This window comes from Anabrus simplex, chromosome 1, assembly GCF_040414725.1.
Source record: "Anabrus simplex isolate iqAnaSimp1 chromosome 1, ASM4041472v1, whole genome shotgun sequence".
Taxonomy (NCBI): domain Eukaryota; kingdom Metazoa; phylum Arthropoda; class Insecta; order Orthoptera; family Tettigoniidae; genus Anabrus; species Anabrus simplex.
Window position 1 is genome coordinate 690210779 of NC_090265.1, and position 25467 is coordinate 690236245.

At 39.1% G+C, this 25467-nt stretch overlaps 1 protein-coding gene across 1 annotated transcript in view; it reads left to right on the forward strand.

Moving 5' to 3' along the window:
- Positions 1 to 25467, forward strand: part of Rcd1 (Reduction in Cnn dots 1) — a 250715-nt gene that overhangs the window by 144760 nt on the left and 80488 nt on the right. The window contains exon 10 of the mRNA XM_067135952.2: positions 11466 to 11613. Coding sequence (XP_066992053.2) covers positions 11466 to 11613 — 148 coding nt within the window. The remainder of the gene's footprint in view (positions 1 to 11465; positions 11614 to 25467) is intronic.

Sequence of the window (25467 nt, forward strand, 5' to 3'; positions counted from 1 at the left end):
CCACAGAAATCTCTGGAGAGATAACCTTTCTCTGAATCCAAGACTTTTTTTTTCTCAGAATCTCATGCAAAAACTCAAGGGTTGTTGCATTCGCGGCCTAACAGTAAGTTAATGGATACCACTGGCAACTACCGCGGTAACCACGCTGCTTCTTTTCACACGCGCACTGAACTCGTTGATAATAAACGACCGCCTCTTTACTACACATCGCTAGCCGCGACAACCGGTTGTACAGAGCCTGTGTGTTTCTCAAATCTGCAGAATGGCATCAAAGCATGCGACCCTTCGAATTCTTAGAAAAGCCATGGCTACTCGGTGGCAGAGTCATAACGCGTCTATTGTACTTGACGCTTAGTAAAATTAAGGTTTATAGACAGCAGGAATATTTTCGTGATGGATAGTCGTATTGTAAAGATACATGGAAAAGGTATTGCCGGCAAATTTTCAACGGATTCTAGTCGATATTATGATGCCAATTATAAGTTAATGTTTATTAAACACTCGGAAATGTAGAATAATTGTGCAGCCGCAAGTAAATACGGCATAGGCCTAACTAAAGCCAATAGCGTTAGCGTGAAGACAAAGAGCTAAAAAAAATGCGTACCGTACTGTACAAAAAATGCATTCAGTGGTCCGCAACAAACACGCTTTAAAGAAATCGAAGATGAAATTGTGAGGTACGTGCATGAAAAACGCAAGGGCGGAATTGCCATACCGTAGCGCAATAAACTCTTTTGTTGACTTTCAACGTTCGGGATTAGGCCAATACATCGCTAGCCGTTGAATTTGGCCGAACCCGACAAGCGAGACGTGCTTGTAGCGGCAGCCGGTCATATCTGACGCTGCATACAAGTAATAGTTTTATAGACAGCAAGAATAATTTCCTGATGGATCATTGTATTGTAGAGACGCATGGAATAGGTATTGCCGGAAAATTTTCAACAAGTTCTCTTCGGTATTATGATGCCAATGTTGAGTTAATGGTTCTTAAACCCGCGGAAATTAATAATTGTGTAGCCGCCAAAAATAAAGAAATACGGCGTAAAGTCAATGTTCGGCGTCTAAAAATAGTCTAAAAATGCGTAGGCCCACTGTAAGACAATGCATTCATATGATTTTACAAACTTCTTTTTGAGCCTGGTTTAAATTTTTTGAAGGAAAAAGTGGGGTTCATCTTGATTCGGAGATATACGGTACTATATTTTTTTCAGGATGAAATTAAACATACACTTTCACGTAGTATCGGATTACGAAAAATAACAAACAAGTAAGCCGTCGTGTGAATATCATCTACGGAAACGCAAGTTTTGAACAAACTGATTGCCGTTTCATACAGATTTTTAAGTGCATGAAGGGTTTTCCGACTTTTATACAAAAATCGGATATAACGAGAATCCGTTATAGCGAGTTAATTTTTCGCCGTTATGAATTCTCTCTATAACGGACTTCTACTGTATTTCATTTACCCAAAAAGTGATATGGCACATTTAATCAGTAACGTTTTTTATCATGCCCTTCCTACCTTACCACAGCTGACTGGTCACATGGCTAAACACCTTGTCACAGCTGCACAGAGCCGCAAAGAGTTCAAGACCACATAGCTTTGCAATGTCTGAAGTCTTACAACAAAGTAGTGAAGTTTAATCACTTTGTATAATCTGATGGGAGCCGCTGGCACTGTGATGTCCTTCTCTACAAACTTAGTCCATTTTGGTGCCTGAAACTTTCTGACCAACCTCTACTTGCTTTTAAAATCCTTCCCTGCAATACCAAGACTTCATTCTATTTCACTGCTTTGAACTGCATCATTTTGTGATTTACATCATTGCCTTTGTCTCTTGCTTCTCTAACCCACCCCAGAACTTTAATGTCTATACAGTAAAACCTCGTTAATTCGAAGTCGTTGGGACTCAAAAATCGGACTTCGAATTACGTGATTTCGAATTAACCGCCAATTCGCAATTCAGAAGTACCAACCCTCGCCGCGTTACAAAATATTCTATGGCCCATTACTGCATGCAGTTAACCTTGATTCACAGTTTATACCCTTCAAATGCCATGAAAAAAGAACTAGTTCCAAAATGTATCCAAGAAGGTGCATTTACAGTATTCAAGTAATGCACTCGGATATCTCACTGGCAAACATAACCTCATGCAACGAAAGAAAAATAAAAAAGAGCACGATTCAAAGACGAGGAGAAGTCTATGCTGGCTCCCATGTGCAAATGCTTTATTAATTGGATTACTATACTGCATGCATTTTAGATGCCTTGTATTTACAAAGGAAGTACCCGATGCCCTTAAAATCGAACTTTTCTATGACTTTATTCGTGTACGATTTCCCGCCATAGCACTTCTCTCGTACTTCAGAAATGTAAACACTTGCCGCGTCACAAAGTATTCTAAGACCCATTAATACATGCGATCACCTCGATTCACAGTTTAAACCTTTCAAATGCCATGGAAAAAACTGTTTCCGAAATGTATCCAACAAGGTGCATTTACAATGTTCAAATAATGCACTCGGATAATCACTGACAAACATAACCTCACGCAATGAAAGCAAAAAAAAATCACACAATTCAAAGACGAGGATAAATTATGCCGGTCCCCCTGTGTAAATGCATTATTTTTTGGATTTCTGTACTGTTTGCATTTTTAGATGCTTTGTACTGGCATGGAAAGTGCCCGACGCCCTTAAAACGTTGTGGTTTATCGAACTTTCCTATGACGAGGGGATAAAGTTTCTCGCTTCCATCCCATGTGCATTGCAACGCACTACTATGACCCATTTCAAACCATAAGACCGTTTGGGCTTACTTTAAAATAAAGCAATGCAGTTTCACCGGCAATGACAATATTGTTCGGTGCCTACGAATTTATTATATGATTTACGTTTTTTCGACAACTGTCGGCATCGCCAGTGTTCGCGGATTCTGTTTTTCCGCACACTGCCTGTTGCGTGATATTACGGTGTTCCTTAAAGGGTTCAATACAAAAGAATTCAGATTTCATTCAACTTAGCAATCATGAAGCGCACTGTAGACCCACCGAAGTGAGTGTAAGTGCGGAAAGCTACCCTTCCACGTTCCGGAACGCACGTTCTATTATGACGCGGAGCGGATAAATTTCGAGTTGAAATTACTCTGTAACATACTATTGTTTTAAAATGTAAAGGCAGTTTCGAATTAAAAAGGTCTGAATTTCGGTAATGGGGCCGACATTGTACTTCGAATTACGAATTATCCGTATTTCGAATTAAACAATTTAAATAACATGCAAAACTCTATCTCATGTTTCCGGGAACAAGAGCTTCTTCGAATTAGGCAGGATTTTGAATTAACCGATTTCGAATTATCGAGGTTCTACTGTATTTTCATTTTTTTTGTTTCTTCACATCACGGCTTTAATCTTTGCTCCCAACAATTTGTCTCTTTGGTTACACCAGTAAGGAATCATATACGGCTGCACTTTGTATGTCTCAAACCATCCAGCATTAGCGTTGAATCCTACACCTGTCTCACCCAACATTTCGCAAAGTACTCTTGCCTTTTCTTGAATAATTGGCCTGGATAAGCCACTCCTTCGGCCTCTTCTCCTTGTTATTGAGTAAATCATAAAAATGCATCCTCATTCGCTTTATCGTTTTGTGATGTTTTCATTGTGTTCTTTTTTGTTAGGCAGTTTCGAAGTATGTTCTTCGTATTAATTTAGTCTGATACAATAGGGATACTAATGCCATATTCCTCTGCTACAGTTCACAAAATTTCTCCGTTCCTTTTTAGGCTAATAAGACATTTTTGAAAAGTTCCGTCCATAAGGGATAAAATCTTGAAAACCAAGCAATGTGTCCCCGTGATGCGTTGTTGACTGCTGAGATAATTGATTTTTTATTTCACTCAGTAACATTGATAGGTGTTATAATTATTTTCATGCAACTTCATATTGTTCATATCTCTTGATGTGATTTTTTTCTGTGTTGTGGCAAGCAGACAAAATTTTGATAGGGAGCAGTTGGCAACTCTTCTTCTTGTTTCATTCTATTGATTGAAAGTGGAAGGATTGTAAATGTTTTACAAAAATGGGTATTCATTGATGGATAGCAGTTATTTTTATATACAGTACATACAAGCATAGTGTACTAGGTTTCTTGAAATTTAGAAGCCACCTGAGTGATGCATGGTCAGTTCTGATGAGGAATTTTTGGCCATACAGGTACGTAAGGAAATGCTTGATGGCCTTCAAATGGCCAGCAACTCTTTCCGGGTGTCACAGTAATTTTTTTCTGATTTGGAGAGGGCCTTACTGAAGTATGCAACTACGCGCGCTTCGTTGTCCATGATCCGAGACAGACGCGCCCAATACCAAATTCGCTGGCATCCATGTCGAACACAAATTTCACCCCAGCTCTGGGATATACCAATACCAGTGCTGTACATAGTGCATGCTTCAGGTGGTCAAAAGCTTTTTGGCATTCCTCTGTCCAGGTGAACCGTTGGTAATTCTCCGTAAGACGGTGCAACGGCTTAGCAATGTTCGTAAACCCCCTGACGAATCGACGGTAGTAGGTGCCGAGACCCACAAAGCTTCGAAGCTGAGACTTGTCCTTAGGTACTGGCCACTCCCTCACCGTCATGGTTTTCTCAGGATCCGTTCGGACTCCTTCCTCTGAGACGATATGGCCGAGGTACTGTATTTCCTTCCTGAAGAGCTGGCATTTCTTTGAGCTAAACTTCAGCTGGGCTGCTCTCAATTTTCCCAGTATCTCCCTCAAATTCCTCAAGTGCTCGTTGAAGGTGTTTCCGAGAACGATGACGTCATCAAGTAAATCAGACACGTCCTCCAGTGCAGCCCTCTTAGCACAGTCTCCATCAGCCTCTCAAACGTTGTCGGGGTGTTGCACAGCCCGGATGGTATAACCTTGAACTGCCAGAGACCATGTCCAACTGAAAATGCAGTCTTCTTTCGGTCTTCAGGATGAATCTCCACTTGCCAGTAACCACTTTTCAGATCCAGCGTAGAAAACCACTTCAACCCCCTGATATTGTATCCAGAGTGTCATCGATCCGAGGTAGCAGGTAGCTGTCTTTCTTCATGACGTCATTTACTCTTGTAGTCGGCACAGAATCGAGTAGAGCCGTCCTTCTTCTTCATCAATACTACCGGGCAGCTCCAAGGGCTTTCCGAGGGTTCTATTACTTTTGGTTCTTTCATTTCTTCGATCATCTGGTCCACTTTGTATTGCTTCGCAAGCGGGACACGTCGAAACAGAGCCTTGATCAGTGCGATGCCACCCACATCAATCCGATGTTGTACGAGTTTCGTCCAGCCGACCCCAGCAGTTGTCCGTGTTCTAGGTTGTCGATGGATTTTTCATACACCTTCCACAGGGCCTCGGCAAGTTCCACTCTGCTATCACTCCTGTGTCTGGCCGATCCGACTCAACGGCTTTGCAGCGAGCTATCCATACCATGGGCTCATGGTGGATGGCGATGTCGTAGTCATTTAAGTTGGATAGTCGAATGTAAGGCTGATGAGAAGTGCTGTTCAAGGTTTTGGCAATCAGTAATCCCTTTGTTTGACTGTTCTGATATTCCGGCTCCACAATGGCGGTGAAATCTCCAGCAGCTCCATCCACTTGCTGGTGACCAGGGGAGGATTGCTGAAATGCGTCCACCTCGGTCCTTGCTGGGATGGTCCGGTCCTCTCGCAGCTTAACCTGCATAAAGCAGTTCTTCTTTATTCCCGCGGGTTTAACGACCATTAACTAACAATTGGCATAATAATACCGAAGAGAACCCGTTGAAAATTTACCGGCAATACCTATTCCGTGTGGCTCTACAATACGACGATCCATCAGGAAATTATTCTTGCTGTCTATAAAACTGTTACTTTTACTTAGCATCACTTATAACCGGCTACCGCTACACGCACGTCTCGCTTGCTGCCTAGCGATGTATAGGCCTAATCGCGGACGTTGAAAGTCAACGAATTAGTTTATTGCGCCACGGTATGGCCATTCCTTCCTTGCGATTTTCATGCACATACCTCAAAGTTTCATCTTCGACTTCTTTAAAGCGTCCTTGTTGCGGACTACTGAATGCATTCTTTGTACAGTTCGCATTTTTTTAGCTCTTTGTCTTCACGCTAACCCCAGATATTGGTTTTAGTTAGACCTATGCCGTATTTTCTTGCGGCTGCACAATTACTTTACATTTCCGAGTGTTTAATAACCATTAACTTAAAATTGGCATCATAATATTGACGAGAATCCGTTGAAAATTTGCCGGCAATACCTTTTCCACGTATCTTTGCAATATGACATATCCATCACGAAAATATTCCTGCTGTCTATAAAACTTAATTTTACTAAGCGTCAAGTACAATAGACGCATTATAACTCTGCCACTGAGTAGCCGGCCTGTCTAAGAATTCGAAGGCTCGCATGTTTTGATGCCATTCTGCAGATTTGAGAAACGTTTTTGTAGAGGCTAATAGAACGTCATTCTCTCTTCACTATTTCCCGAGATCCAGTGACGTTACACACAGGCACTGTACATCCGGTTGTCACGGCTAGCCGTGTATAATAAAGAGGCGGTCGTTTATTGTCAGTGAGTTTTGTGCGGGGCGTGCGGGACTGGAAAGAAGCAGCGTAGTTACCGCGGTAGTTGCCAGTGGTATCCATTAACTTACTGTTAGGCCGCAATTGCAAGAAAACCGTGAGTTTTCACATGAGATTCTGAGAGAAAAATAACGTCGTCTTGGATTCGGAGAAATACGGTATCGTTCCAGAGGTTTCTGTGACAAACACTTCAGTTTTCTTCTTCAAACAGCGTCACCTAACCTAACTGTATATGTATCATGAAAACATAGTTGAAACACATGTAGAGAAATGATAACATCCTCGCTAAAATATTACATGTAAATAGCCTTTCCGAAATTTAACTAGACGCGAGAAGATTTATGAACTATCCCCTGAAATCAGTGATGTACTCTGCCATATCTTGAGGTGTATCACATTCTTACTTAATTTCCATATGTAATATTAAAATTAAGAGATCGTTTACCTCAGTCTTTATTTTTAACGAGTTAACAACTGCTATCGGCCTCGTTATTTACGCATTTATTACGAAAACGTGTTATCCTCTTTCATTTCAAATTGTTTTTAGAGAATAGCAGTCAACGGGTATTACTAATCGACTCCAACATCGCCTTCGAATGTCGACGAGAGAGCTCGCAAATGCACATAGTGAGAAAACTAGACTGTACCGAACATGATCGATTGCAATTTGTAGCAAATGTTTCAGTTTTCTTATTCAGACAGCTTCACCTATCCTAACTTATCCGTATTATACGTATAATGAAAACGCACTTCATGCGCCAATAGAAAAATGATAACCTTCTCGCTATAAATGTTCATAATAGCTTTTCTGTAATTTATCCAGACCCGAGAAAATATAAACTAACCTCTGAAATCAATTATGCTCTCTACCATATCTCGAGGTGTATCCCATTCTTACTAAATTGCAGTATTTAGCCTTAAAATTAAGCGGTCTTTTAGTCAGCCTTTACTTTTAACGAGTTAACAACCGTTATCGGACACGTTATTTACACATATATTATGAAATTGTCCTCTTTCATTTCGAATTTTCTTTACAGAACAGCAGTCGATGGGTCTCAAGCGGAATTAAAATAAATTCCTAAATGTAAAATTTATATGTATTGAATAGGTGACAAAATAAACCATTTAGCATCCGACGTTCGCCTTTGAATGTCGAGAAAACTTGCTAGTGGACATAGGGAAGAAACGATACCGAAGGTAATCGATCGCTTGCAATATAATCGTTAGGGTGCATAAATATCGGGAACGGAAAAAATCGCGCTCGCTTAATCGCTCGTAATAACGGATGCGTCAGTGATAGGTCTATCAATCGATGAATATTCAAGATAAAACTTAAATATTATAATTAAGCGGTCCGCCTATTCAATACAATATATAATTTATTAATATTTAGGACATGTTTCGTCCCCTAAGGGACATCATCAGCTAATAATAAATTGATATTAATATATCAGAAATAAATATTAAAATTGGAAAGACACATTGAAATTTTTGACAATTTAAAATAAGATCTTCAAATTTTGTTAAAATTGTAAGTCATAAGACAGGTAAAACAGTCAAATTGTCCATATTTCTTTTGTTGATGTTCTTGGAAAATACCAGTTTTGCTTATAAAATCTTAAAATATCATTTGTTGTAAAAAGCACACTTGATTAGAGGTTCACTTACCTCGGTAGAAGTGAGTCCTTCTCCACACATCGGGGCCAATAATAAGGAATAAAATTATATCCATTACCACACAGAACTTTACCATCACGGCCCCAATCTGACTTTAAATTCTGAAGCATTTAAATTTTAGTATAGGTACCATCTAAGGAATGCTTATTAAGTTTTGCAACAAATCTCTCACAAAGAATACAAATCAAGTGTGCTTTTTATAACAAATGATATTTTAAGATTTTATAAGCAAAACTGGTATTTTCCAAGAACATCAACAAGAGAAATATGGACAATTTGACTGTTTTACCTGTCTTATGACTTATAATTTTAACAAAATTTGAAAATCTTATTTTAAATTGTCAAAAATTTCAATGTGTCTTTCCAATTTTAATATTTATTTCTGATATATTAATATCAATTTATTATTAGCTGATGATGTCCCTTAGGGGACGAAACATGTCCTAGATATTAATAAATTATATATTGTATTGAATAGGCGGACCGCTTAATTATAATATTTAAGTTTATCTTGAATATTCATTGATTGATTATAGTCAATACGGGATTAGTATTACTTGAAATGAAGCTGTTAAAGCTGATCACTTGTAAAGTGATAGGTCTCTCGTTGTAACCGAAGGACGACACACAGTTTAATATAGGAATTTTTAAGGGACATAAAGATATTGTCGCTATAACGGAGTTCTCGTTATATACCATACTTGCTATTGCGGACTTCTACTGTACCAATTTATATTGTTAATGTAGGTCTGCTTTCCAGTTTATAAACTAATTTCCAAAAACATTAAGCATGTGGAGAGAAAGACACCAACAGTGTAACCTGTCAACCATTGGATATTTTATGAATTTTAGGAGAGTAATAGTAATTATTTAAGAGAACTGTGTCTAGTAGCAGTATTCGTTACTACAGAACAGTTCAGAAGATCAGAATAACATACAAAATCAACTAACAGTGTCAGGAATGAAAGCGTAAAGAACAGATTGAAATATTCTATGGGTGGAGCATCAGGTTGAGATAAGCTTACATGTTTTGGCCCTGGGATTTCATAAAAATGGTGGGGATGGACAACATTACTTTCAGGGAATATGCATTCATTCTAAGAATCATCTAATTCACTGTTACTGTCATTTTCTTTAGCACTGTCACTGTCATTTTCATTAGCACTGTCACTATAACTCTTTGACATTACACGAAATGTAAGCGCATTAGCTAATGGCACGGCTCCATTATTCTCTGGTATGCTATCTGAAGACCCAGAAACATTATAATCATCACTTTCACTAAAATTAGAGTCGCTTGCATCTTCAAAGCAACCCAAAAGTTCCTCAATTTCTTCTCCTAAAATATTCCTGCGTGACGACATGCCTTGTTGTGATAAATGTACTATTTACAACTTTACTACAACCTAAATAACTTGCTAAGTACCTATAACTACAGTATAAATAATAGTAAACTTAATATATTACAATAAATAACTCAAATGCGTCAATTAGAACGTAAAATTATTGAAAACAAATCACAACACGCGGACATAAACAAACAAGGAGGCTGCTATATTGTATTATAGACGTCCTGCGCTCATGGATCATGCCATCTAATGAAATAAGAAGGAATTACAAACATTCTACCTTCTTTCTACTTGATTTGTGGTGCAACTACTGTATAACTACACAACTTATAAGAGGGTGCCGATCAAATCGGCATCTTGGCACTGTAAGAGTTAACACAGGTCCATTTACCTTCACACTCGCAATAGCAACTTTTTTCGTTGGCTCACGGCAATACTCAGTCCACAGAAATACACAAGCACACTATTCTCTCAGGTAGTGCATATCTTCCGTTCTGTCGTCTCCACCTACACACTGGTCTCTCTGACCCCACAACAATAACTTGCTCGCAGGGGATATTTATACCTCGATGTTGGGCCACTAGAACATTCAGGGCTTGGGTGGAGATCAAACCTTCCCGTCATATTTTCCAGAAATCGCATGGAAAACTAGATGAAGGGAACAATAGAGGAAGGGTCGTGGCATGCCCTCAGTCAGGCTGGGAAGCTTCCCAAGCTGGCTTAGTCATCCCCTTTCAGGTAATAACGAAGGGGCTGCGACAAGGCTGATGATCGCTTGAGCACGTAACAATAGGCATGAGGTTCACATCTCAACAGTTAGCAAGGGGGAATGTGAAATAGAAGAAAACTCGAAAAGAGGAGGAGACGGAGACTGTTGGCTCTTCGTCATGGCGTTTGTGGCCATCGTAAGAAACAAGGAACATTTTTGAGTTTCTTTATTATTTTGTGCAAAGGAAAATCAAGTTTTCTTTAATAAATTCCACTGTACACGGTACAGGTAATTCCTTTTATGTAACATTATTTGTGATGATTTGGTATGACACTTGTTCTTAGACGTCAAGTTTTGGTTTTCTCCATCGACCAATTCAAATTAGAATTTAAAATGCTTTGTTATTATTATAATGGACTCTGCTATGGAGGGTAAGAGAAGTAGAGGTAGACCAAGACGACGATGGTTAGACTCGGTTTCTAACGATTTAAAGATAAGAGGTATAGAACTAAATGAGGCCACAACACTAGTTGCAAATCGAGGATTGTGGCAACGTTTAGTAAATTCACAGAGGCTTGCAGACTGAACACTGAAAGGCATAACAGTTTATAATGATAATGTATGTATGTATGTATGTATGTATGTATGTATGTATGTATGTTATTATTTGCGCAGTACTTCCAACACATTGATGATGTTTAGGAACACTGTTATTAGAGTCACAAGCTGAAACCTTCTGCTGTTGAAATTGGAAATACTAGAACATTTTGTATATTTGAAGTTTACACAGTCTGTTGAATCATTTCGTTCTTCCAGGTTGTTTTATCTACCTTCCGTACAATTTGCCGACGTTTTGAATACATTGCATTATATTAGCTACCTGGGGAAACTGATTACCTCGTATCTATTAGGGGTACTTAAGTCACCTTGAAGGAATACTGCAACGTATTCGAAACGTCGGCAAACTGTAGGGAAGGTACATAAAACTACGCGGTGTAACGTGGACGAAGAACAAAAATAATATACTAAAACATTGTTGGGATTTTTTACAACAAAAAAGGCCAGTACAGCAACTTAATAATGCTCTTTATAATTCTTTTGTCCTCAGACGGGAAGATCTGGAAGATATTCGTGAGAGGATGAGAGTGGAGACAGGTCTTGTAGTTGTGGGCTCTGGGGACGATTTGCTCAGGGTAAGCAATGCAAAGAAGCTTGCTGATGGTATCACACAAAGCCTGGTGGATCGCTGTATTTTGGTAAGTAGTAGAATATTTCACCTTAGAATGGCATATGTAAGTTGGCAGCATTTGCCATTTTTCCATTAGATGCTGTCAAGAAGTGACTGAATTGCTGGCAGAGCCATCTGTTAGATCACTTCGAGAGTCTTCTGCTGTCTATGACTTCGCGGGATTATTCTTAAGCTAAATATATATTAATCTATTCTGAAGGTGTCACTGGCTGTCCTGAAGCGGAAGTGCGTTTGAGGTTAGAATACTTCACAAATCCAATACATATCAATACATACAATCACCATACATAGGCCTAGACCCTAGATACAAGTAATTTACAATGTTGATTATCACTAAGAGACAGTTCCATGATCTGTAAACCAAGCTTAGCTGAAAGTAAGTTTTGATTAAAAAATAAGCAACTAAGGAGGCTAGGTCGAAACCTGACTCGAAATAGGTGTGCAGGTAACAACAGATTTCAAATATTAAGAGTTTGCCATGAATCGTGAGATAACAGGATCAAAAATAAGTAAGAGGATATAGTCAGAGAAAGGGGGAGAATAAATATAAGAGTGAAAGGAAAATCTTAACGCCACATTCTGGTATATTATTCTTAATCCTCAACATTAGCAATAATAGAATTTATATCATTACCGAGTGAGTTGGCCGTGCGGTTAGGAGCGCGCAGCTGTGAGCTTGCATCCATGAGATAGTGGGTTCGAACCCCACTGTCGGCAGCCCTGAAGATGGTTTTCCATGATTTCCCATTTTCACACCTGGCAAATGCTGGGGCTGTACCTTAATTAAGACCACGGCCGCTTCCTTCCCATTCTTAGGCCTTTCCTATCCCATCATCGCTATAAGAGCTATCTGTGTTGGTGCAACGTGAAACAAATAGCAAAATATATATATATATCATATTATCATCTTCTTTACAAGGTAGACTAGATCTTTGGCATGAAGCTTTTACAACCTTATGTCTTAAAATCAGCAAAACCAAGACAGTTCACTTGGTGATGAGTAGAAACTCTCCAATTGTTCATCTAAGAATTGGAAATGAGAAGATTGATATTGTAGACAACTTCCAGTACTTAAGTAGTGTTCTGTCGTGTTTTGTCCTCAGACAATACCATATCAAGGGATTAGCAATAAAATACAGAAATCTTCCACATTCTGTCATGTTGTACATCAAATACTTTGGGATGAAACATTTGTGTTCATTTCCAAGATCAGTTTCTGCAAAATATATATCTGATACCTATATTGACGCATGGAAGCAGCAACTCTTACTCGATCAACAAAGAGTCGTCTTCAGGCAACAAGAATGAAATCCTTCCGTTCTTGTGTACAAAAAACAAAAATAGATAAAATAAGGAATGTGGATATTTGACAACAGTTTGGATTTGAAAGAAGTTTGCTGGAGAGCCTCGAAGTGAAGAAATTGCAATGTATGGTCATATGAAAAGAATGCATACCCGTAGGATTCCTCGAGCATACTTCGACCGCAGTGTTCCTGGGAAGAGACCCAGGAGGAGGACCTCATGATATTTGGGAGAAGCAGATTTTCAGGGACCTTCAGAGATGTAAACGGGCATCGCATACATGAACAACATTTGTGGATGGACAGGACAGACTGGAGGAGGCTCGTAGACAACCGCACCTGGCTTACTGGAACAAAGAAATTATGAGGATGATCTAACTTACAAGGTCTAATTTCAGATTAGAATAAGAATAAAATTGTATGACAAGATTTAGCAAGAGCTTATTGGCTCATTCAAAACTCAAGATAGTTTATAGCTCGTGGTTCAAAAAAAAAAAAATCCCCACAAGAAAAGGGTTTATAATATATTAATAGACTACAATAAAAGCACAAAGTACATTCACAAAAAGCTTTGAGAAATATAAAGACTATGTAGAAAATCGTTACATATCATTGAAAGAAAACCTTTTAGATTAACAACTTCAGCAATTACAATAACCATACCTGCTAACTTTCCCGATTTTAGGCGGGAGACTCCCGATTTTCGGCAGTTTTTCCTGCCTCCCGATTTTTTTGGTGAAATTCAAACATTCAAATTCTGCCATTTCAGCTTTGTACGCCAATGGCCAGAAGTCCTTCACTCTTTGGCTGCTTTCAAATGAAATATCGATGTTTATTGAAACCTGTATATCGCGGTACGTACATCGATTGTCAGTCTCTCATTCTCGCGTGGTATGTTAGTGTTCATTCGTATCAGGCTAGTCGATTCTACAGACTAGTCGCTAGATTTGAAGTCTTTTTTTTAGTAATTTATTGACAGAATTTTAAAGATAGCAACTAGTGACTTTTCTAGAAATTTTAGGAGCCGTTTGGAGGCAAATTGGGTGATTTTAATTTTTTACTTGACTAGATTTTACCTGCGGCTTCGATCGTGTGGATTTCGTAATTTGATAACAGTAATCGTTCCTCAGTACTGCAATAAGACATTATCTGAAAATCCCTAAAGTAGGGAGTCTAACATCTTCAGTTTTCAAGATATAAGTATCAGAATTAGACTCCTCAACCACTTCTTTTCTTCCCCCTTTAAGTGGATTATCCAAAAATAAAAATACATATATCTTTATTTTTAAAGGAGATTCCAAATACCAACTTTCGGTACGTTTTTGAGATATAATACTGTAAATATACTCATTTTAAAAATGTACCTAATTTTTTAATTCTTTCCTCCCCCTTAAGTGGATTTAACGAAAACAAAAAATGTGTGTTTATTTTTAAACGAGATTCCACATACCAATTTTCATGTTTGTAACATTTTAAGTTTTTGAGATATATGTATCCTCATAAAAAGAATTCAATCCATTTTCAGTCCTTTTCACCCCCTTAAATGGGTTTTCCAAAAATTATAAAATAGGTGTTACTTTACTTTTTAAGGAGGTACCAAATACCAATTTTCACGTCTGTAACTTATTCTGTGTTTGAGATATAAGTATCCCCATTAAAAGATTCAGCCACTTCTTCAGTCCTTTTCACCTTCCACCCCTTAAATGGATTTTTCCGGGAAAAATTATGAGTTTCATTATAAAGATGATTTCAAATAGCAATTTTTATGTCTACATACCTGCCAACCCTTCTGATTTACCTGGAAACTTTCCGTTTTTTAACTCGTCTTCCGATTTTCCAATTTATTTTTACTTCTTCCGATTTTTTACCGATATAACCTCCAGTACGGTCAATACTCTTCCTCTAGGATAAAGGATAAATTCTTATTTGGTTGTGTAATTTACGAAACCTAATTTTAAAGCAAATTTATATGATGCTTTATTTTGCGAGTGTTTCGTCCATCGCCTTCGTGTATCGTGTTTCCCACTCATCACAGCAGCATGTGATCTTCATACAGCTAGGGATTCGGGACGGCAATTGTCCTGCAAGCAGGAGAGGCTAGCGCGCACTAGGAACTCCGTTAATCGCAACGAAAGAATGAGTTTGTTATTGTGTGATTCGCTCCCTGTTAACATTATTTCCGTGCATAGTTACGTCGGAGGTGTAGGCCACGTGTTTTTCCTTGCATTTTGTTTTTATGCTCTTCCCACCCCCTGTCAAAGTCGTATGTTAATAATGTATGGGACATATTGAATTCTTGTATGTGGTAGTTTCGCGTATTTAAGTGCATGATTTCAATGAGTTGAATATATTTAAGGGGGTTGTGGTGGTGACAGTTTCTGATACTTTCTCTTCTCGTTATGGCCAGAAAGTATAACAAACGCAAGTGTTCAGAGATACCTATAAATTTCCGTTCATTTTACCATCTGATAGAGGAAACTATTATGCAGTTTGTTGCGTGTGTCAGTGTGACATAAATCTTATTATTCGTAGGTGTCATAAATGAGAATGATTAGGTACATTTTCTTGTAACCATTTTTTGGTTTTCTTGGTTTAAGATTTTAAATTTAATGGTCAATTCGCATTTAACTGTAGATGTGTATACCTTTTATCCTGCCTGACATTTTTTCACCTAGACCGTGGTGTAATATATGTGATGAAATCCAAGAATTAAAAATCTTCCTATTTTTTATTTCTGAAAGTTGGTAGGTATGTGTCTATAACATATTAAGTTTTTGAGATACAGTGAAACCTCGATTCTCCGTTTTTCGAGGGACCATGAAAATAAAACGTACAACACGGGAAAACGAAAAATCCGGGAATGAATGAAAACTATCAACAATTTGGCTAAACATCACAAAAATTAAATACCGGTACCGGTATGTATAATTATAATCTTACAAAAACTCCTAAACCAAACCAAACTACAGCCCCAGTGGGACTTTGCCTGCCAAGCGACCGCTGCTCAGCCCGATGGCCTGCAGATTGAGGTGCGCATGGTCAGTGCGACGAATCCTCTCGGCAAATATTCCTGGCTCTGGAGATCGGGGTCGCCATCTCACCATTAGATAGCTCCACAATTAAAGGTATTCACGTAGGCTGAGTGGACCTGGAACCAGACTTATATCCAGGTAAAATTGCCTGACCTGGTCGCAATCGAACCCGGGCCCTCTGGACGAGAGGCGGGCATGTTAGACCGCGAAACCGCATTAATTACCGGTACGCGAGTTCAAAATCTCGGTACTTTATATTCAGTTTTACAGGGGAATCTTCGTCAGTTTCCCGTGAAAACTTCTTTCAGTTCAGCAACTTTGATTAGGCTAGCCAAACTTCGAAAAATCTAATAACGCCAAGCCAAACGACAATCGACCACAAGTAGTTTTTAATTCTCTCATCTAATAAAATAAAGCACATTAGATACAAAAGCACCCAAAATGATGGCAAAATCCGTTCATTTCTTAATCTTTCATTGTAATTTGGTCTCCGGTATACTGTTCGTAGTCAGTTTCTGGAAATCTCGTACCGCGCAAATTAGGCCTACATCGACTTTTAAAGGTTATGTTGAACTCGAAAACATGGTTTCGAATGTAAGTATCGATTCTTAAAAGTTCTCGAATGCATTATATTCAATTCTGCGCGTCACAAATCCAATCAAATTGGAAAGATAAAAGAAATATAAAAACTTCAGAAATTACGGTTATTCGTGACCTTGAGGTCATCTGGAAAGCGCACTCGCTGCACATGTCAGTACGAGTTTGAAATGATACCAACCATTTAAAATGTAACGTGCGCAAATAAAACGACTGCAGTTTTTGGTATTTTAACACGAAAACATAAAATCCCCAGGCTTACATCAGGACCTAAACAGTAATAGGCAATCCCAAGACCTCCCATGGCCTTTTTTTTTTTTTTTTTAATGTAGGGTGCAACATCTGTTTTGGTCTCGCTAACATATCATGTACGATAATATCAAAAGGTTCTGAATTTGTGTTAAGAAGGAGTAGTTTCGATTCCTGCCTGAAAGCCCAGTTACTCTGCAATGCCCTGAGAAAAGTGCCGAAAACCTCTTCGGCAGTATGATCGAAAAAAATGTAAAAATATAAACATGCAACCCTGGACATAATATGGACGTTTTATATGTGCGAACATATGACGAAACTCGTTCCGTCTTCAAGCAGAGCTGTCGAAATGCGCCGTGTCTCCTTGCAATTGTTGTGGGCACCCTCTGCTTTATGATTTTCCGAGATTCTCTAAACAATACCATCCGAATGCGATGCTAAGATGGTCTCGTATGCAAGTTCACCGCCGATCGCTTTTCTAGTACCGGTACAGTACTTGCTTTAATTATTGCAGTGACGGGGCGTTAACGCCAAGATCCATAAATATGCCATAGCCGTCCTTTCGTGAGATACAGTTTATTAAAAAAACGATTGATCGAGGATTTAGCATTGATGTGACTGGAATTTCTGGACGGTTGATCCGGGAAAGCGTTTCTTCCAGGAACGGATAATGCGGGACTTTTACAACGTGATTTAATTACGATGCTCGCGGGACCACGTAATTTGAACGCATATTCCGGAAAAACGTATTTTCCGGGAACGGATAATCGAGGTTCCACTGTATACTAATTTAAAAAATTCACCCAATTTTCACTTCTTTTAACCCCCTTAAGTGGATTCTTTGAAAAGAAAAAGATGTACGTTTCTTCATTTTTAAAGGAGATTCCAAATACCAATTTTTACATCTTGAGTTTTGAGATATACTCATTTTAAAAATTCACCCTCATTTCCACTTCTTTTCACCCCCACCCCTTTTTGTGTGGATTTTCAGAAAACAAAAAAACATACGTGTTTCCTTATTTTTAAAGGAGATTCCATGCACCAAATTTCACGTCAGTAACATCTTCAGTTTTTGAGATGTAAGTATCCTCATAAAAAGGATTCAACCACCCTTTTTGCTTATCGTCACCCTCCTTAAGTGGATTTTCCAAAAACAAGAAATGTGTTTCTCTTTTTTTAATGGAAAATCCAAATACCAATTTTGACCTTTAAACTGTTAAGTTTTTGAGATATAGATATCCTGATTTTAAAAATTCACCCCCCTTTTCACCCCCTTAGTGATGGAATATTCAAAAATCCTTCCTTTTGAGCATCTACAATGTAGTATAAATGTATCCTCAAAATTTAATTTCTTTATGTTCAGTAGTTTTGGCTCGGCAATGATGAATCAGTCAGTCAGGAGGTTATTTTACAGGTATATCTATTGATAAATAGCATTGCGCTTCGGATAATCGCATGGACGCGTGATGCAATATATTAATCTGTGCCTTTGGTAAGTAATAGCATCTAAGTGCACGAGTGATTCGCAGGCATGGAGCATGAGTTTATACTATTTTCGGAAGGCTTATCAAAAACCGATCGTCTCACTCACATACTTCCTGTGAGGGAATATAGATGTGTAATATTTAGCCTTGTAGCAATAGTCAGGTTTTGAGACAATATATCTTATATACCAGGGCTGGCCACAACGAGGCTCGCGAGCCGCATGCGGCTCTTGAGTCAGTCTTGTGCAGCTCTCGACACCAACCTTAGAGTAAAATTAAATTATATAAATAATGGAATCTAACGACATCTCGGGGCTGGCGGCAGTCATTAGCAGTGATGTGCGGCTTAACGTTATTAGTGCTGTAGGTCAGTGGTAAGACATGGGAGGTGGAGATAGTTCCGGTGCCTTCCATTTGATAGTGCTTTGATCGGGAGAGTGTGTCAATGAATCAGTCTCATGAGGTGAAGCCAGTCGCGTTCACGCCAGTACAGTATCAACACTCGCTACTGCCTATATGTGAACGTGACTGGCTTCACCTCACGACACTGGCTCACTGACACACTTCCCTGCTCAAAGCAATATCTTCCTTGTAAAGAAATTTCTGAATTGGCCCAGACTGTATTTAGCTTTCATAGCAAGTTGAAGCTTTTTGGGAAAGACCTTCAGACTAAAAAATTTTCTCACTTCAAATGTTTGAAGAAAATTACTGAAAGCCTTCCTGACGTTCAGGTGGAAACTGAAGATTACAGGAGTAAAATGTCTGGTTTTCTGAAGAAATCAATGCAGATTTAATGATTTGAGATCACTTAAACCTTCATTTTCATTCCTGGAAAATCCTTTTTCTGTTGATGTTGTGGGCGATGGCAGTCCTGTTTCATCACCAATAACAAAGCATACAGCAACTGTAGAATTGGAGCTACAAGAACTGCAAGAGGACGAAGGACTAAAAGGACTCAAACGAAGTGGCATTTCTACCATCGAATTTTGGAAGAATGTTCCAAAAGAAAAATACCCACTAACAAAAGTGTGTGCTAAGAGACTTATCTCAATCTTTGGGACTACTTATGTGTGTGAATCATTGTACTCAACGATTAAATATCGATCTGAACGAACTGATGAACATTTAAGTGAACTTTTGCGAACTGCACTTACCAATTATCAGCCAAATTTCAAAAAACTAACAGCAAAAATGAACACTCAAAAAAGCACTTCTCAAAAATAAAATCTCATTCATTGATGTGTACCTGAAAAATAATGTTCTGTGTAGTGTAGAAAATAAATGTCCCTTCATTTGTCATAAAATGAAAAATGTGTCTTCATTTTATAAACCATTTTCTAAACATGCTCCCAATTTTTTGTATCTTAAATTTGCAGCTCCCAGAAGCAAGGTTAGTGGCCACCCCTGTTATATACCATAGTACTCCTGTATTGTTTGAAGTTGTAGTGACAGTGTTCTTAATTGTTATTAGAAGTGTTATTGAATTTAATGTGTGATTATGGGGAAGCCATCATATGTACAAAGCTAAGGAATCAGACCGAGTGAGTTGGTGTCGTTTGGTTAGGGGCGCGTTGCTGTTACCTTGCATTCCAGAGATAGTAGTTCGAAACCCACATGCAGCAGCCCTGAAGAAGGTTTTCCGTGGTTTCCCATTTTCACACCAGACACATGTTACGGCTCCACCTTTAATTAAGGCTATGGCTATTTCCTTCCCACTCCCAGCCCTTTCCTATCCCATTGTCGCCTTAAGACCTGTTTGTGTCGGTGCGAGATAAAGCTAATTGTACAATGTTGAGACAAGGAAAATTTTAAATCATGTGTGCACCCGGTGACTTTCTGTGGGCAAATATTTATCCAGGGTTTTGAAAGAGTGGCAGCCTCTGTCCAGTCTGCTCAATTATGAAGTGAAGTCTGGTAAGATAAGTCAGCTTAGAAGTCTTGAAACTTACTATATTCTGAAGATAAAACAAACATACCCCTTCAAGGAAAAGAGCCAATTAGTCACTAGTCCCATGTACTTCTTCACCCAAAACATCATCAGTTTGAACATACTTCACTGATAGATTAGTTCGTGTTATTCTTAGTATTTTAACAATCCCTCACAGTAACACCGAATGTGAGAGGATATTATTTAGTCAGGTGACTAAAACATGAACACAGTTCAAGTCATCTATTGGTGATAGAAAACTTGGAGAGGTTGTTGACAGTGAAATCAAGGCTACGGGGCAACTGCTTTCAACAAACCTGTGACAGAGGTTTTCTCAGGCAGGCAAAATTTGCCACTGCTGCATCTTTTAATCAACAGCAATTTTCTACTGATGGAGAAGCTTCTGCAAATCAGTAAGATGAAAGTAAGGTAGGTCTACCATACCATAAATGTTCTTATAAATTTCCCGTTGTTGTATCCGAGTATTTAGGTCCCGCTGAATGTGAATGCATGTGAGAGTAAAATATTTGTGGATTTAGATTCCGTGAGACTAAACTGTTTGTGGATTTAGATTCCACTCAGAGTTCATGGTGTGGGTTACTGTAGTCATGTCCTAGTTCGTGAACCATGGGCAGCGGCTGGGTGGCCTAGTAAGTGGTCCTGAGAGTTGAGATACCAGTTGCTATGGAATGGGAGTGGGCATCTCGGACATATTCTGAGTCATGGCCCTCCTTGTGCTCAGGCGGCTAGGACTATACAATTCACCGGTGGTCTATAACCCGTTTTCTCACTTGGACTATATGTAAGTAGGGTAGCATCCTGCTTCCTGAATTTACCGAGCTCAGAACATTTTAAGCAAGCCTCGGACCTATGGGAGTAATGGAGTCCCACTCCCATTTGACAGGCGAGGGAATCCTTGGAGACAACTTGACTTAACGAAACTGAATTTGATTGGGAGCTGTGAATATTAATGGGGCTTATGGAAGAAAGAAAGTAGAACTGGCTGAGGCAGCTAGGAGGATGCATCTGGATGTGCTAGGAGTAAATAATATTCGAGTAAGGGGAGATAACGAGGAAGAGTTAGGAGATTATAAAGTGAACTTGACAGGAGTTAGAAAGGGAAGGGCAGAGTATGGTGTAGGGCTGTTTATCAGGAATACCATTGCACGCAACATAGTTTCTTTTAGGCACGTAAATGAGCGAATGATGTGGAAAAATTTGTCAGTTGGAGGAATTAGGACGAGAATTGTCTCAGTGTATTCACCATGTGAGGGTGCAGATGAGGATGAAGGTGGAGCTTTATGAAGCATTGAGTGACATGGTGGTCAGGGTCAACAGCAAGGATAGAATAGTGCTAATTGGTGATTTCAATGCGAGAGTTGGAAATAGAACTGAAGGATACAAAAGGGTGATTTGTAAATGTGGGTTAGATATGGAAGCTAATGGAAATGGGAAGCATTTGCTGGACTTCTGTGCTAGTATGGGTTTAGCAGTTACGAATACATTCTTCAAGCATAAGGCTATTCACCGCTACACATGGGAGGCTAGGGGTACCAGATCCATAATAGACTATATCTTAACCGACTTCAAATTCAGGAAATCCATTAGGAATGTACGAGTTTTCCAGGGATTTTTCGATGATACAGACCACTATCTGATCTGTAGTGAACTAAGTATCTCTAGGCCTAGGGTACAGAAAGTGAAATCTGTCTGCAAACGAATAAATGTAGGAAATCTCCAGGATAACGAAATTAGACAGAAGTACATGGATATGATTAGTGAGAAGTTTCAGCCAGTAAGCAGGTTCAGGATATAGAAAGAGAATGAGTGGCATACAGGGATGCTGTAGGAGAAACAGCAAGGGAATGCCTAGGAACAACTGTGTGTAATGATGGGAAAAGGCGAACATCTTGGTGGAATGATGAAGTGAGAGCAGCTTGTAAATGTAAAAAGAAGGCTTATCAGAATCGGTTCCAAACAAAGGCCGAGGCAGACAGGAATTTGTACGTAGATGAAAGAAGCAGAGCAAAACAAATAGTTGTTGAATCCAAAAAGAAGTCTAGGGAAAATTTTGGTAATAACCTGGAAAGGCTAGGTCAAGCAGCAGGGAAACCTTTCTGGAGAGTAATAAAGAATCTTAGGAAGGGAGGGAAAAAGGAAGTGAACAGTGTTTTGAGTAATTCAGGTGAACTCATAATATATCCCAGGGAATCGCTGGAAAGCTGAAGGGAATATTTTGAACCTCTCAACGTAAAAGGAAATCATCTTGGTGGTGTTGCGAACAGCCAAGCTCGTGGGGAGGAGGAAAATGATGTTGGTAAAATTACGCTTGAGGAAGTGGAAAGGATGGTAAATAAAATCCATTTTCATAAAGCAGCAGGAATAGATTAAATTAGATCCGAGATGGTGAAGTATAGTGGGAAGGCAGGGATGAAATGGCTTCATAGAGTAGTAAGATTAGTATGGAGTGTTGGTAAGGTACCTTCAGATTGGACAAAAGCAGTAATTGCACCTATCTATAAGCAAGGGAACAGGAAGTATTGCAACAACTATCGAGGTATCTCATTGATTAGTGTACCAGGCAAAGTATTCACTGGCATCTTGGAAGGGAGGGTGCGATCAGTAGTTGAGAGGAAGTTGGATGAAAACCAGTGCGGTTTCAGACCACAGAGAGGCTGTCAGGATCAAATTTTCAGTATGCACCAGGTAATTGAAAAATGCAACGAGAGGAATAGGCAGTTGTGTATATGTTCCGTAGATCTAGAGAAAGCATATGACAGGGTACCGAGGGAAAAGATGTTCGCCGTACTGGTGGGACTATGGAATGAAAGGTAGATTATTACAATCAATCATAGGCATTTATTTTGACAATTGGGCTTCAGTGAGAATTGATGGTAGAATGAGTTCTTGGTTCAGGGTACTTACAGGGGTTAGACAAGGCTCTAATCTTTCACTTTTGCTGTTCGTAGTTTACATGATCATCTGCTGAAAGGTATAAAATGGCAGAGAGGGATTCAGGTAGGTGGAAATGTAGTAACTAGTCTGGCCTACGCTGACGACAGAGTCTTAATGGGAGATAGTGCCGAGAGCCTGCAGTCTAATATCTTGGAACTTGAAAATAGGTGCGATGAGTATGGTATGAAAATTAGCCTTTGGAGACTAAATTGATGTCAGTAGGTAAGAAATTCAACAGAATTGAGTGTCAGCTCGGTGGTACAAAGCTAGAACAGGTTCATAATTTCAAGTATTTAGCTTGTGTGTTATCCCAGGATGGTAATATAGTAAGCGAGATTGAATCAAGGTGTAGTCAAGCTAATGCAGTGAGCTTACAGTTGCTTCCAACAGTATTCTGTAGGAAGGAAGTCAGTTCCCAGACGAAACTATCTTTACATCGGTCAGTTTTCAGACCAACTTTGCTTTACGGGAGTTAAAGGTGGGTGTACTCAGGATATCTTATTCCTAAGTTAGAAGTAAACAGACATGAAGGTAGCGAGAATGATTGCTGGTACAAACAGGTGGGAACAATTGCAGGAGGGTACTTAGAATGAGGAAATAAAGGCTAATTTAGGAAGGAACTCGATGGATGAAGCTGTATGCGTAAACCGGCTTCGGTGGTGGGGTCATGTGAGGCGAATGGCGGAGGATAGGGAGATAATGGACTCTAGTTATGGAGGGTAAGAGAAGTAGAGGTAGACCAAGACCACGATGGTTCGACTCAGTTTCTAACGACTTAAGAGGTATAGAACTAAATGAGGCCACAGCACTGGAGTTCCAAAGCAAGGATTTATGGAGAAAATAATGCGAGGAAGGCAACGGGGAGGCTCAGAAAGTGTTGGACAGATACGGTGAAGGAGAGTATAGAGAAGAGAGGAGTAAAATTGAAAGAAATATTGGAGGAAGGAATGGAGTGATGGAATGATAAAAAACTGTGGTGGTCCTAACAACCCAACTCAGAAGACTGGAAACTGGAAACAAAGAAGAAAATTCTGTAGACGCCTGAGCAAAAATTCTGCTTTTCCTTCAAACGTACTTAACTTGCCAACTGCATCTAACTTCTTTAGTCTATCTATTTCCCTTTTCAGATTCTCTAACCTGCAACAATTATTCACACTTCTAACATTCCGTGCTCCGATTCGCGGAATGCAGTCCCCATCCAGAGATCCAAATGGGGGACTATTTTACCTCAAAAATATTTGACCAGGGCATCATTAGTATATCATTCATACAGACAAAGCAGCATGTCCTCAGGAGTTAGTTATGGCTGTAGTTTCCCATTGCTTTCAGCTATGAAGCAGTATCGAGATAGCTATGTTAAGTATTATTATGAGGTTATACAGTCAAAAGTGGTTAGGACGTTTTTGTGGGGACCGAGGAAAAAAACAGTCATAAAGAGGAAACGAGCTAAAAAATTGCGCTATTAAACTTAAAAGTTAGGTTTGAACATAAAAATAATTATGATAAAGACAAAGAAATCAGTGTTTACAATTATAATTAATGAAATGACTAAAGAAATAATACACTTAAAGAACACCAACATAGTAAAACATTAAGGAAAAACATTCTTAGAAATGTGAACTATACATCTGTGTTTGCATAAAAAATTTAAAATTTACAAAAATTCTCAAGAATTTCATTCAGAATAAACCAACACATGTCTAAAAATACACGGACTGACTTACATGTCATCACTTCCGTGTAAGAAACACACATCGTCAGTTACGTTTAAGAAACATATTGTAACAGGAACGCCTGTACTTAGTTCAGTGGAGAGCATGGATTGACGCCAGGGCGTGTACGGTCCATGTTCAGAGAGTCGGAGAGAGATGGGTAGTGTAATAAGTTCTTATTAAGTGAAGCTTGATGTTTATTCAGAAACAGACAAATTATATCACCTTTACAGATGATCAGTTGGAGTTTGAATGTTCAAGTAGAGGTAGAGAGAGGCGTCAGCTTCGCAGATGTCCCCCGTTGTTGAAATCCTTCCCCCTCACCATAGAACTCTTCTCGGCACCATGGCACCACATTATCCCACGGCGGACGACTCTCGAAGTTCGGATGAGTCTCAAACGTGGGAGTCTGACGTCTGATGATGTCTGTGTGCAGCGTGGAATATTTAATTAGCTTTTATTCCACTCGGATGCCATAAAAGGTGTAGAGAAATATATGGACTTCGCACAGAATGTCAATAGAATCTGATACGACACTTCTCTACCGCACTGCTCTAAAGATTGTTGCTCGACACTGTTCGTAAAAATCACAAGTTCCACACTT